Below are 15749 nucleotides of genomic sequence, written 5' to 3' on the forward strand. Positions count from 1 at the left end.
CCTACTTGTTCAAGGTAAAGACGGTTTAAAGGGAAAAACACTTTCTATATATTGGCATCTGGTATTTACAACCATATGCTTTGGTTTGTTCATATATTAATGCTTTGCATCCAGGTCTGTAGATGCTCTTGAATTACTGATATGCTTCCCTTCTTTAATAACAAGCATACAGTATTCAGAGAATCTGAACTGATTTATTTTTCAGAAAAGTGTAACTTGACCTACATCTTCAATGCTGGGAGCAGGCACACGAACCGCCAAGCACCTACTACGAATAGGTGGGATCACTTTAGATGTAGAATTGCAGCACAAGATCAATCTGCAGGTAGACATATATTTTTCCATGGTTCTTCGCAAGGCATGCTGAGCATCTTTGGTGAGTTTGTCAACTTCTGTCAATAATACCACTGAGTCAAAGAGAAACAAAATAAACTTTAACTTGAGTTCACTCAAACTTTAACTTGTCTCTTTCTTCCTTCTCATTATCCAGGGTGAAATCCTAAATAATAAGCCTGATATACTACTCTTCCCATTGGCAAAGATAAATTAAAGTTATAAGTATGGTAAAATTACTTTATTTTTTATTTTAAAACTCTACAACCATACTCCAGTTTCTCTTCAGATCATATAAATCTTTCGCCTTTTACTAAAGACTTCTATAGAGAAGAACAGCTCTGAGTTTTTAATATTGTGAGACCTTGCATTGGCAGGGCTAGTAAAAAAAAAAGAATCTATAATCAAACAAGACCAAGAAACACCAGGCTAAATGAAGTTAAAAGGTCACTTTGTAGTAGAAGTCATTGCAACCTTTATTTATATGCACTAAAATTTACCAAGACAAGGAAGTACTGTGCTGCATTTCCCCAAAATAACTTTACTCAGCAGCATATTTCTGTGGTACACCTTAATCTAAAATATTAAATTCCAAGGAATAGATTTTGGAAAACAGTGGTGCAAGAGATGTAGGCAACAAGGCATAAAGATATCTGGCCACCATAAAGTAAGATTCCATCTGACCACAATCACAGATCAGCCTTAACATAGTTCAGGAATAATGTATAGACAGAAACTGAATCCAGTATTGTATTTTTCATTATATTAACAAATTATTTCTAGAAGATGAACTGGCAGCATGTAGTATTTAGATCTGCCTCATAAAAATAAACAGAACAACTAAAGATTCTAAGACAAAGAACCCATGAACATTATACAGAAACCAGGCAACAAGCTTTACCCAAGAACCCCAAACATGAGCAAGTGAGAACAAGCAACTAAAACTGGAAAGGCCCACATAGTATCAGCAACGGTGTGGGAGGAAGATTTTGACAGACTTTATGACAGGAAAAGCTCAAAATCGCCCACGGGAACATACTAGAAACCCTGGTGGGGCCAATTTGAAAGCAGCAGTTGGCCAGGCACAGTGGCTCATGCCTGTAATCTGCCTGTAATCCCAACATTTTGGGAGGCTGAGGAAGGCAGATCCCTTGAGCCCAAGAATTCAACACTAGCCTGGGCAACATAGCAAAACCCCACATCTACAAAAATACAAAACATTGCCGGGCATGGTGGTGTGTGCCTGTAGTCCCAGGAGACTAAAGTGGGAGGATTACTTGAGCCCAGGAGGTCAAGGCTGCAGTAAACTGTGATGGCACCACTGCACTCTAGCTTGTTGCAACACAGTGAGATACTGTCTCAAAGAAAGCAGCAATCTTACCGAGGTGGGAGATTCAACAGAGCCCAATTTATGGGTGAGAGCAAGGGAACCCTGATGCAGTAAGGTTTGACAGAACAGTAGACTCTGAGAATACCAAAATGAAGCTCCCTTCTAAGACAATGTTCCAGGTGGCTGTGGCTGGTGCAGTGGCTTATGCCTGTAATCCCAGCACTGTGAGTAGCCGAGCTAGGAGGATGGCCTGAGGACAGGAGTTCGAGGCTAAGACAATGCTCCACAACGAGAAGAAATCCCAGACCAAATTGACAACAGGTAAAAGAGAGACAAAGGAAAGAATCCCAATAAAGGTGACAAAAAATAAGATAGGGAATAAAGCTCAGAACGCAAGGTCATTTATTTACTTTATTTTTTTATTTTATTTTTTTAGAGACAGGGTCTCACTCTGTCACCCAGGAGTGCAGTAGCTTGATCACGGCTCACTGTAATCCCAAACTCCTGGGTTCAAGCAATCTTCCCATCTCAGTTCCCAAGTAGCTAAGACTACAGGCATGAGCCTAATTTTTTTTTTTTTTTCCCTTTGGCAAGACCGGGTGTTGTTGGTTTCAAACTCCTGGCCCCAAGTAAAGTGTCATATATTTTTTATCACTTTGTAAAAATAATACAAGAGGTAGCTGCAGAGCCCCAGACCTAGAAAAAACTCTGGCCTTCCTCTCCTTCCTAAGTACAGGAAAATTCACTTTACTTTTAACAAAATGACCAACACAAAAGGATCATGGCCAAATTTAAACAGTTATGCAGGAAAGATGAGCAGAGGAGCAGAATAACATCTTTATGGATATGAAAGAGTCAAAGTATTTCCTAAACTGTTAATTAATAGTTATTGTTCTTTTTAAGTAACAGTAAGCTTCATGTAAGAATAGGTTAATTCAACTGTAATTGGGTGGTAAAATATTGTTCGTATTTTTAATGACCCTACAACATTTCACTTTTAAAGGTTTGTAATTGTAATTAGGTATTATTAATTTTGATTAAAATTTTAAATTTCAACTAAATTTCTTATAATAACTGATGTTCAACATTTCTCAATATTAATAACAGATTGAGGATAATGGCACAATATTTCCTATATTTACATATACATATCATTATTTTGTATAGTGATGTTTGAAACAGTGACTAAGCAGTACTTGGTAGGCAGAAAACAGCGAATTCAACATGATAAGTGATGTTTACTCTAGAAATGCAGGACAGTTTTGTTTTGCCTTTTGTTAGAGATACAGTCTTGCTCTGTCACCCGGGCTAGAGTACAGTAGTGCAATCACAGCTCACTGCAACCTTGAATTCCTGGGCTTAAGCAATCCTCCTGCTTCAGCCTCCCAAAGCTGGGATTACTAGCATGAGCCACTGTGCCTAGCAAAAGTTTTAATATTAGAAAATTCAGTAATATAACCTATGATATTAATGAACTAAAGAAAAATCATAAAAGCACATTCATGGATGAAAAATAAGCATCAGACAATATTTAACACACATTTATGTTAAAGACACTCAATAAAATAGGAACTTGAGAATATTTTCTTACCATGATCAAATATATATACCTCAGACCAAAATCCAGCAATTAATTATGGGGAAACACTAAGGCTTTCCTTCCAGAGTCATGACATGGACATCTGCTATCTCTATTACTATTAAGCACACTATTGGAGGGTTGGCCAACATAATTAGAGAAGAAAAAGTATTTAGAGCCATAAAAATTGGAAAAAGGAAAAATAATTTACAGATTATATGAATATACATCTAAAAAAAACTCAGAGAAACTATCAAAAGACAATTACAAACAGTAAGAGAATTTAATAACATAGCAAGATATAAAAGTAGAATGTTAGTAACTCACATATATAAAACATTCAGAAAATATAAGACTCCATATATAACAGCAAAAAATAAATTCATAAATGTAAATTTATTCTGAAATATGGAGACTGAGGAAAGAAATCAGCTGAGAATATGTACAGGGAATTCACAAAACAATAAAAATGAGCAATAAACAAAGGAAAAATTTATCACACTCACTAAAGAAGAACAAAACACTATCTTCTCCACTCAAACCGACAAAGATTAAAACGAATTATCTTCAGTGTTGGTAAATGTCACGGAGAAATGAGCACTCCCAAACACTGCTATTGGTAGTATAAATCTATACACTCTTTCAGATAGAGAATTTGGCAAAATACATCAAAAGCATTAAATGATGGCATACTTATTATCACAAAAATTTCACCAGTAAGAATGTATCCATATACATAGAAAAAATGCCTGGAAGGTAAAGTCTAAACTGTTAATAGTAGTTGTCTCTGGATGGTGGGAATATAGCTGATACTATTTTCTTTTTTATCTAAATATTTGATAATGAACATATGACTTGGGTCATAAGAACAGTTATTTTAAAATCATGTAATTTCTGATTTTAAATCACGTATTTTTATTCATCTTGTTCTAAAATATCAAATGGATGGCACAAATAATCCTCTTTCACATAAAATTCAATTCCATTAGACTATAAACTCCCAGGAGCCCAGAGATCATGCTTCTCTCTTGTTCACTTTCATAACTCAAAAAAAAAAAAAAAAAAAAAAAAAAAAAGAGCACTAACGCTAGGCAGCTTCATAAAAAGCAGTCTTTTGATCACCTACCTTTAAAATCCCTTTGAGAGTTTGTTTCAAGTTGCTGTGATTGTGCCACTGTTTTCAACATCTCCTGAATGACTACTCGGTCACTATTTCCAGCATCACTACACAAAACAAAAATAATGGTATATAGTATGCCCTTAATATTGTTATTATAAGGAAAATGTTGAAGTTCTTAAGTGGTCAAAATTTTAATCAAAATTAATATCACCTAACTATAATTATAAGCCCTTTAAAAGTAAAAAGTTTTAGGGTCATTAAAAATACTAACAATATGCCAATTGGATTAACATCACTGAAAACACTAAACATGTTCTTACATTGTTTACTGTTAACATAAAAAGAGCAACTACTAATAATTAGGTAACAGTTTAGCAAATAGTTTGACACTTCTGTACTGACTACAGAAAATTAATACCTAATTATAGCTAATTTCTCAACTATCTATAATTGTTGAAAATACAAAAAATAACTCTTTGAAACAGAAATTCAATCCCTATTCCTCTTCCACATCCCTAAAAGAGCAAAGATCTAAGAGAGAACAAAGAGAAATCTGCTCCCAGCACTAGAATGAAACTGATTCAGAGACTCAGTAAAGCAATGAGATAAGCAAATTGAGTTTAAGACACAAAGTCAAAACTCCGTAAACTGATGACTTAGTATAGGTATTGATCTGTCATTTACACCAATATTATTGCTTTGGCACTTCAGTCAAGGACCTCTCAAACCAAGAGAAGTCAATTTAGGCTGAATGAATGTTAATTTCAATCATCCCGAAAGCAATCGGCTTATTCTCCAATTGGTTATCTATGCTTCAGAAGAACTCACAATGAGAAAAACAGGTCAAAGCAGTTAACTTTATTTTCTCAAACAGCCACTAAGTTTTCCCAAGTCACCACTATTATTATAGATCAATATACCTGCAGTGTTGCTCTTCCCATCATTTTCCTAGCCAAGAATCCAAAACATTCTCCATTTGTCTCTGGAATTAACACTCCCTTTGTTTCTATGATCAAACCCATTCCCAACAACCTTATTTCTCTTCGTTTTCTTTGAGACGCCTAGAGAAAATAATATTACCTATCTGTTAGGGTTGTTTTAAGGATTAAATGTAGTAATACAGGTAAAGCTTCTTACGAACTGCCTGCTACTGAAAACAACATACACATTAGCTTGTAATGCTATTCCTCCTGCTCCATTCAGTCTCCTCGCTCTCCCTGAAATGGATGTTCACTCTTGCCTCTGTGCCATTGCCCATGTTGAGGATGCCTGACAATATCCTCAATTCTGTTCTCCTTTAAGAACTCATACAGCCCCACCGATCATAGCAGCTTACCCAATTTAGCTCCCAGAATCATTTCTACACCACTTAATACTTAACAGCTATTGCACGAGTTTTCAATGCCTCTCCAACAAGTTCCTAATCTTATTATTGCATGGTATAGAGAATAAAGATATTGGTTGGTGAACTATTATAATGCCTCTAATCAAGAAATTTAAACAAAGAGAGTGACAAAGAAAGATTTGGCAACCCAAAGTCAATTTCTGAAATATTTACTCCAAACACTGTAAACTTTTTAGACACACTGCTCATGAATGAGCCAACATAATTAACAAAAATTTACTGACAATACATGTACTGTGTGTGTATCAATGAGCTCCCTAGAGCTAGAAAAAGTAAATATATTGTTGAAATTATTTGACACAGAAGGCAAAATGGGAAGGGCTCTAAGATCCCATTTCAAGCAGGGCAGCTCCACTTTAATCTGTTTTATAAACTGTGCTTCCACACATATCAATTTATTTCAAAAAAGGGTTTCAATCTTTTAAAAAAAAGAAAGCCCAAAACCAATTTCTCTAAAAATGCTTAATTTCTATATAGTAGTAACTTACCTAGGATTAACTTCAAGGTGGTAGTTACTTGCAATGGTGCTAATTTCAATTTTTTTTTTAGATGGAGTCTGTGGACAAAGATATTTTTAACATTTATTTATTGCCTATTTCCCCACTCTTTCGTATTTTCATTGGTTTTCCTTTTATTATACAAAGTAAAACTCGAGATAACCACCATTCATGTTTTAACTTTGTTAATCCCACTCTTTTCTCAATGTGCAGATAAACATGTTTTTATATAAATTGGGTCAATCACACATCCTGTTTTATTGTGACTACTTTTTTCTTTTCCTTATTTCCATAAATCCCCAAACCAAATCTGTATACCACCTGAAATACAGATCATTGCAAAGGATCTGTTCCTTTCAGTTTTTTCCATGTTAACACAAAAATAAACATACACAAATATATTTTCATGGAGTGTCAATGTTTCTTGTAAAAAATAAAAATGAAAAAAACCAAATCATACACGTCTCTGTGTTTTGCTTTTCCTACTTTATATATCTTGGCAATCCCTCTCCGACAACTGGCACAGTGTTATAGTCACACAACCAACCTATGGCATGTTCCAAAGCTGGTCATACTGATGGACATTTTGTTTTCTGAACTCAAGCAATTCCACAATTAACATCTTTGTACATATGTTGCATATACTGCTTTCATTTCTATGTAAGAGATTCCCAGTTTTCTGGATTGAAGGGAATGTGTTTTCTAACTTTAATATCATACGTGTGTGTATGTGTGTATGTATTGACCAGTCTGCTTCATAAAACAGTTTAATAATTCACTTTTCCACCGGCAACACTCTTCCCCAACATTCCCCATCTACAGTAGGTTTTATCATGCCTTTCAATTTTTCAGTTTGGTGAGTATATAATAGACTCACACTGCTTGACTATCACAAAGGTCAAACATCCTTACATGTGTTTAATGCCACTTATATTTTTCTCCTGTGACTATTTGTTACAGAAGAATCTATTTTTCAGTTTTCTACCAGACTGCCTTTCTGTTGCCAATTTGTAAAAATCTCTTATTTATACAATCCTTTCAAATATTTTGTGACAATCTTTTTCTTTTGATTTTATGTAAAATTTCTATCATAGCAATTTTTCAAATTCATATATCCAGGTATCTACTTTTCTTCTATAGTTTCCATGTTTTCCTACAAAAGGTTTTATTGACCCAGGAGCAATTCATATAGTCTAAAAAATTTTACTCCAAGATATTTAGTGTTTCATTTTCACATTTAAGTCTTTAATTCATCTGGAATTTATCTCTATAAATTGTATGTCATAGGGACTCAACTTTGTTTTCTCTGGATAGATAACTAGCTATGATGACACACTCTGCTGGCTCATCCACTTCCACTGATTTGAAATAGAACCTCTATCACATTTATAAGCTCTCTTTCCAGTTTCACTTGTCTAATTCTCTATATTCATGCCAATATAATACTGTTTTATTTACAATAGACATACAATATGATTTGCTATATGATAACACAAGCCCTACTTCACTAATCTTTTTTCATAATGACTTAGCTAGTCTCGGAAATGTACTGTTCCATATGGATGGACTTTAAGATCATTTCATACAATTGTAACAACCACTTGAATTTTAATTCGAATTTCATAGAAATTTATAGTGTCACCTGCGGCAAACAGATAATTTAAAATATTAAGCCTCCCATCTGGGAACATGCTGCAACATTCCATTTGATTGGCTGTTTATTGTCCCTCTATAAGATATTAGTTTCTTCTGACACATCTACACCATTTTTGTTAAATTTGTCCCTATATATTTTATAAGAATTTCCACCACAACACACAACCAGCATCTCAAACTCAATGTATCTAAATATATGCTAATCAACACTAGCCTAAAACCCAGTTACCTTCCTGAAGATTCTGTTTATAGCACTACCATCCACACTCAGCATATGATTTTTTCAATGCCTAATATGTAAAGACATTTTACCAGAAGATATGAAGGATATGAAAATGAATATATGTTCTCGACACACAGTCAAAACAATCTTGTCAAAGTAAAAGATGTATAAACTACTACAACCAAAGCAAAACAAAGTAAGTACTATTAAAAGTACAAACTACAAGTTGTAGAAGAAAAGTTAATTCTAATGGGGTAGGAAAAGGAAGGATACATTTCAGCTAGATCTTAAACATCATCCATAATGGAAGAGCATAAAAATGCGCTACATGGTATGAAGCTGGACATCTTGGCAAGGGCAAGATCACAGGAAGCCTCTCAACATCCCAGAGTTGCAGGCCTCCTTTCCCAGTCAGTCAGTTGCCCACTCTTTACCAAGTCACTTGATACCATATTTAACATTTTTCTCAAAATCATTCTCTTTCTTTCCATCCCCACTACTGCTCTCAGAAAAATGAAGTTTGGAAACCTGAGTTCTAATTTCAGCTAAGACATTATCTTATTAGGTAATCTAAAATTAATCTCACCCTCTACATTTTACCCCAAACCCTCTGTTGCTCTTATTTCCTATCTAACATAAATGGCTTTGCTCTGGTTATAATAGATCCATAATCAGTTGCTCTCAAATCCTGTGCCAAGACTACCTGTGGATTCTTATTTAAATCATACATTAGGAAGCAACTGAGTTGGGGGGACATATATGACCAAGACTGAAAGTCCCTGCTATAAATTACTTTCAGGGCCTCAAAGTGAAATGCTTACTGTGATGGTCTGATGTTCGATTCTCAATTTTTCCACTCCAACACCATAAAGTTCACGTAGAATACACATAATTCTTGTCTTTTTCCCAGCACCTGATGGTCCATACACTAACAGATGAGGAAAGTCACCACACTGAACCTGAAAAAGAAAGAACAAGGCATTTTTCCCTAGTCAAACTGAACTGCTCTAGGTAGAACCAAACTACTTTTTAAGTATCAAATATTTTATGTGTCTACCCATGAAACTCCCAGTTCATGAGTAGATACACCCAAGCTTTTATATATGTGTAAAACTTGGAGTTTCATGGGTAGATACACAAAATATTGTGTATCTTTTATATATATATATACATATACTGAAATGTTTACTATTCACCTGACACTAATTTTGTATAACTTATATACGTGACAGCACATGCAAGATACAAAACTAAATGCTAGAAAGCAGGAACTCCCAAACCTGACTACCAGAATCTCCTAGAAAACTTTTTAAAATAAAGGACTGACTGATGAATAGACCCTATTATCCATGAGATTAGGATTCTGTTACTCTGAGATTCACGCCTTTGTTACTTCAGGCTATTAGAAACAGTCCCTGTGATAACAATTCAGTGCATTTGGTTTCTTTGGAAGGTTACTTGTGAGATAAACGAAAACTTCATAGGAGAGTGGGGACGCGAAACAGAGAAAGCAAGGCAGCCAGTAAGAGTGTGTTGTCAAGTTGAATGCCTCTAGGTATCTGTGTTTGATCCTGCTAGGGAAACTCTTAAAGCCAACATAAACACCCACCAGAGTGTTAACCCACCCAAAGGGTGGGGAAGCTACAGTATGATTATCTCTGATGAGTTCTTTCTTGAAGCCTGCTTAGGAAAGTGGATGGGGGAAAAGAAAGAGCATTAATTCCAGGCATTTCAAATCTGCTATGAGTGTCACAGAGAGAAAAGCCCTCAGGCAAAGTACAGATGTACAAAGTTAGAAGTCAGAAGTCAGTCTGTGTGCATTTAAAAGCAAGAGGACTGGGTAGGGCACTAACAGTATCTGCTGATCATGAGTGTTGCAAAAGCTTTTCAGGTGTTTCTGATGATCAGTCTGGTTTGGGAACCAGTGCTATGAAGGCTATAAAGATGAGTGGGTGACAGACCTTAGCCTCAGGAGCGTAAAATCTCGTAAGGCGAAGTTCTGTAAACAACTATTATTGAAAAAATGGAAAAAAATGGAATACGTATCTTAAGAGAAGCGCTTATTACAATGAATTTTAATACTTTGTAAACTCAGCCATCTCTGTCACTGAAAAGTCTCAAGGAAAAGAACTATTCAATCTAACACTGCCTGGAAAATGGCAGGTGTCCCACAGATACTGACTTTGTTTTTTAAACTTCAATCTAATCAAAAATAAGGGTTATGCTTTAAATATTTCATAGTTTGATTAAGCTGCAAATAAAAGAGTAAACAGGTAAACATTTCTTAAAAGCAAATTTAACACATAAGACCATTATATTAAATTGATGTCCAAAATATGCATTGCAAATTCTGTACAACAAAAAGTGGCCACAGAAAATAAAATGTATTCTATGACTAGGAAAACTGAAGACAAAGCTATTGATGGAAAATGTAATTTGTCTATAAATGATGGATACTGCAGTAATTTATTTTAAATTAGTATACATGCAGTATCAATAAAGAGACCAAGAAAAACCTTCAATCTCACAATACTATCAACTAGTTTAATGACTTTCACATGTACAGTCTTTTCTTATTATTTCTTATTTTTAAGAAGCACTTAAACAGTATGTGTAAATCTAAGAAAGGTCGATAAGGGAAAACCAGGGTATTGGGCAAAAACGTTTCCATCAGCATCATATATTAATTTGAGGTCCTTAAAAGGAGTGGATAAATGTCTTCCACAGACACTAAATAACTTATTCTCCTAAAGATCCTTCTTTACTCTCTACTCCCTGGAAGATTCAGTTCGTTCTCACAAAATACTGCCATTAGGCACTTTTATCAACTACAACAGACAGAGAGGCATCAGGATAGAGGGGAGAGGATCTTTCACAAAGCTCTAATCTCAGCCAGGCACGGTGGCTCACGCCTGTAATCCCAGCACTTCGGGAGGCCGAGGCAGGTGGATCACCTGAGGTCGGGAGTTCGAGACCAGCCTGGCCAACGTGATGAAACCCCGTCTCTACTAAAAAATACAAAAATTAGCCGGGCGTGGTGGCGGGCGCCTGTAATCCCAGCACTCGGGAGGCTGAGGCAGGAGAATCGCTTGAACCCGCGAGGCGGAGGTTGCAGTGAGCCGAGACCGCGCCACTGCATTCCAGCCTGGGCGACAAGAGCGCAACTCCGTCTCAAAAAAAAAAAAAAAAAAAAAAAAAAAAAAAAAAAAAACTAATCTCAGGAACGTCCTAATACAATTTATTTGAGAATTAAAATGATCTTTGGAGTAAATACATATTTACAACACTTTACTTGTAAATAACAACACTGACATCGAGAAATCTTAACCCAGCTAGAAAGTAAATCACATGGTGTCACCTCCGCTCAAAATGCTCCAACGGCTTCTCATCTTATTCTGAGACTGACTGGGTCTGCACCCCCAACTCCATCCCAACACATACAGCCATCTCCGATTACCCTTCCCGCTGGTTCACCACTACCGGCTACACCGGCCTCCTGAGGTTCTTAGAATATGCTGTGCACATCCCTGCCCGGGAATTTTGCACTTGCTGTCCCCTCTTGTCTGTTCCACTCTTTGCTCGGATTTCTGTATTTATGACTTTTCAATTTCCCTCAAGTCTCGGCTCAGATGCCGCTTCTCAGTGGAGCTTTTCTTGTTTAAAAATACAAGCCCGCCTCCCACACCTTTTCCCCCTTCCCTGTGTTATTTTTCTCCATAGGACTTATCACCTTCCAATGCGGGCGGGAGAAGCACTCCTCCTCAGGGGCGCGCGAAACTCCGAGCCGGGGGGCCTCCCCTCTCCCACGCTCCCGGCCCCCGCGGACTCACCAGGTTGCGCAGCTGGGCCGCCTGCTCCTTGTGATAGTCCAGCCGTCCCAAGGAGCAGGGCCGATACTTGTCCACCCAGAGGCTCATGGCAGCTCGAGTTCCCGGGGGCCTACGCTTGAAAGTCCCGCGCGAGCGCGCGTCCTCCCCACAACAGAGATAAGCTTTCCCGCCAGCTCCAAATCTCGTGACGTCACTACCGGTCGCGGCCACGTAAATGATTTAGGACGGAAAGGCTACGGGGGCCGTGTGCAGACAAAATCAGCCGCCGCGTCGATGCCATCTACTTCTGAAGTTCGCTGCTTTATTTATTTTCTCTTTGTTCGCACCGTCTATTATATTCTAGAAATTATCAAGCGGAATTGAAAATGTGGTTCTGACCCTCTTGGTTTCACATCCAGATACCTCAGAGGAGACACTTCCTTTCATTTATTCATTCTTTCATTCACTTAATTCATTAAACAAAAATTTACTAAATATCTGCTAGGTGTGGAACTCTGTCCTCGGCACTAGAATATATACATCTCAGGGTTTCACTCACTTGGCAGGTACCCAATAAAGCTTAATTGGATAAATCGCTTGAAAACGTCTGATCTTCACTATCCTTTGTTACCTCTATTCCTCAATATTCTTATTGGATTAGAAGCAAAAGAATCAAGAGCATGGAAAAACTGCCGAGATGTGGCCTGTAGGGGAGAAGATATGTGGTTAATATGCATTCTAAGTCTAGAATATTTGACAGCCCTCCAATTAAAATGTGTGGAAGCATCTGAACCCCTCAGGAAAATATTCTGTATATGAAGCTCATATGCAGCTTTTGAAGTTCTCTTCAAATAGTGCCTCTCAAAATGCACTTTATTCATTGTACATAATATTAACTCCTTATTTAATGTATGCTTTTATGTATTATTGAGAACCCTAAGTCCTGCCATTTGATTGCAAGGTCTTACAGGCAGGAAATGATTTCCAAACATACTTAATAACCTTTCACCAAGGTGCCTCTTACTCATTTATTAATCAATAATTTATCATGCTTTTCTATGAATCGTCATATTACATGAATTACTCCTGCAGGTAAGGTATTATCCACACCACCAAGTATAAGATTTAATCCTTGTTCTCGAGAAACTTTCTATAATAAGCCTGGAAGGCTTCTGCCTCAGGGCCTTTGCAATTACTGTTTCCTCTTCCTCGACTATGGTTCTCCAGCGTCAGGAGAGTTGGGCCCATCATTTCCTTCAGGATGTTGGCTCAAGTATTATCTCCTCACTGAGGCTTCCCTGACCACCCTACTTAATATTGCAAAAAAGCTTCATCTTCTTTATGCTTCTCTCCTTTTGAATTGAAATGGAGGAAGTGTTTGAAATGAGAAGGTAAAGGAAATCAGAAGCAGGGATACAGAATTGTGGTCTATGTGGATATCATAATCATAAAGAATGATAATGGAAATAAGTACTGAGAGGAAGAAAGAGAAGAACCAAGTGCTAGAATGATCAATGATTTGGCAAGAGTGACCATAAGCATGACAGACAACTTCAATAAGGAGAAGTGGTTGATGGTAGAGGTTGAAGACATGTGCTTCAATGTTGTTGGGGGTTCTGAGGAAGGAGAAATAGTGTGGTGGCCCAGGAAGTCCAGTTAAATTTGAATTTCAGATAGCTTTTTCATATGTCTATGGCAAAATTTATTACAAATGATTTTTTTCTCGTATAAGTATGTCCCTGGCAATATTTGAAATTGTAATAAATATTGCCGGGGACATACTTATACGAGAAAAAAAATCAGCGTTTATCTGAAATTCAAATGTAACCAGTGCCCTATATTTTATTTAGCAATTTTACTCCAGACTCTTGAATATATGGGATATGAGAAATTTCTACAGAGGAAGTAAAGTCCTCAGGGTTGGTAAACTACAGCTGCAATCACTTTAATGTTTAATGACTCTGGCCCTTAGGTATCTTAGCTCTTTTTTTTTTTTTCTTGAGATGGAGTCCCACTCTGTCCAGCCCAGGCTGGAGTGCAGTGATGTGATCTCGGCTCACTGCAACCTCCACCTCCTGGGTTCAAGCGATCCTCCCTCCTCAGCCTCCCAAGTAGCTAGGGTTACAGGTGTGCACTACCACGCCCAGCTAATTTTTTGTATTTTTAGTAGAGACAGGGTTTCACCATGTTGACCAGGCTGGTCTCGAACTCCTGAGCTCAGACAAGCCACCTGCCTCGGCCTCCCAAAGTGCTGGGATTACAGTAGCGAGCCACCACGCCTGGCAATCATATAGTAATTGTAAGTTTAATTTTTTGAGTAACTGCCATACCGTTTTCCACAGTGGCTGCACCACTTTACATTCCCATGAGCAATGCAAAAAGATTCCAATTTCTCCACATCTTCACCAACCAACAACCTTTTTAAATTTTACTCATTCGGGCAGGTTTATGGAGGAATCTCATTAGGATTTTAATTTCCCTAATGATTAATGATGTTGAGCATCTTATTAATGATTAGAATATTCTTTTGTAAAGTGACTATTCAAATATTTTTGCCTACTTTTATTAGATTGTTTATATTTTTCTTATGAATTTCTTTCCTTTTTATGCATGTATTTTAAATATCTTTTTCCTACATGTGGCTTGGCCTTAATCTCGGTTAATGGTGTCTTTTGATAAATAGAAGTTCTTAAGTTAAATATAGTTCAGCTTATACTGTTTTACAAAATCTTTACCTACTCCAAAGTCTTGGAGATGTTCTTCTGTGAGTTTTTCTTTAAGTTTTATGGTTTTGCTCTCACATTTAGATTTTAAATCAACTGGAATTTATTTTTTTGTATGCCACCATACAAAAAAAAGTCTAAAGGGTCAAGATACATTTTTTTCCATGTGGATATCCAGTTACACCAGCAGTGTTTATTAAAAAGACCTTTATCCACTGTACTGTAGGGTCACCTTGTCATAAATCATGTGACCTTAAATTTGTTGCTGAACTCCCTGTTTTGTTCCATCAATCTATTTGTCTATCTATGCACAGGTACCACACTGTCTTGATTACTATAGCCTTATAATAGGTCTTGGTTTCTGGTAGTTTCACTTTTATTCTTATTCAAGATTATCTTTGCCAGTTTTTGTCCTCTGCATTTTCATATAAATGTTAGAATCAGCTTGTTAATATTGCAGAAATCTTGGCTGAGATTCTGTTTGGTATGGCTAGTTACAGGGAGTTAAGTCCATATCTGAACTTTGTGGATTTCACCTTGTTGATCTTCAAAATCATAAAATATAAATTGTTCCACTTGAGCATATTACATACCACCTATTTTACTTACGCTTTTATATACGCAACTGCAATTCTGAAACCAAAAAAAAATCACTTTACTTTCTGTATGATTTAACTGTGATATATATTTAACACATCTTCAATTACCCTTGCTACATTCTTAAAAGGTAATATGTTAAAACTGAAAATATTCATTCATAAGCGTTTAAAAGGAAATTTTAAAACAATTAAAACTTTAAAAACATAAAATGTGATTAAATATCCTAGGGATAAAAAGACAGGGCCTTTATTCCTTTGGGTCTTTGTTTCTCTCATCACTGATGTTATTACCATCTTGATGTTTGAAATATGACTAATCTATGGCCTGTGAGAGACAAACTTTGAACACGGGAGACCCCAGAGTGGAGCAAAGTGAGAGGATGACCCAGGCGACAAAGACAGAACAAGCTTGGAAAACCACCAGTCCAGGCAGAAGCAGGAGGATTACTGTCTTCAAGAAGATAAAATTAATACC

The 15749-nt window shown here is 36.7% G+C and overlaps 1 protein-coding gene and 1 non-coding gene across 4 annotated transcripts in view; one reads left to right on the plus strand and one right to left on the minus strand.

The window, feature by feature from the left end:
* RFC3 (replication factor C subunit 3) overlaps positions 1-12182 on the minus strand; it is a 145103-nt gene extending 132921 nt beyond the window's left edge. For all 3 annotated transcript variants that reach the window (XM_012502063.2, XM_030818542.1, XM_003270259.4), the window contains exons 1-5: positions 11974-12182; positions 8965-9102; positions 6256-6323; positions 4369-4466; positions 226-407 (exon numbers count right to left, since the gene is read on the minus strand). In XM_012502063.2, coding sequence (XP_012357517.1) covers positions 226-407; positions 4369-4466; positions 6256-6323; positions 8965-9102; positions 11974-12060 — 573 coding nt within the window. In that variant the 5' untranslated portion in view covers positions 12061-12182. The remainder of the gene's footprint in view (positions 1-225; positions 408-4368; positions 4467-6255; positions 6324-8964; positions 9103-11973) is intronic.
* Positions 603-713, plus strand: LOC115836861. The gene has a single exon (XR_004031853.1). It is a non-coding gene; the product is annotated as a U5 spliceosomal RNA (small nuclear RNA).
* Positions 12183-15749: the final 3567 nt, after the last annotated feature.

The sequence above is a fragment of the Nomascus leucogenys genome, chromosome 9 (assembly GCF_006542625.1).
Source record: "Nomascus leucogenys isolate Asia chromosome 9, Asia_NLE_v1, whole genome shotgun sequence".
Lineage (NCBI taxonomy): Eukaryota > Metazoa > Chordata > Mammalia > Primates > Hylobatidae > Nomascus > Nomascus leucogenys.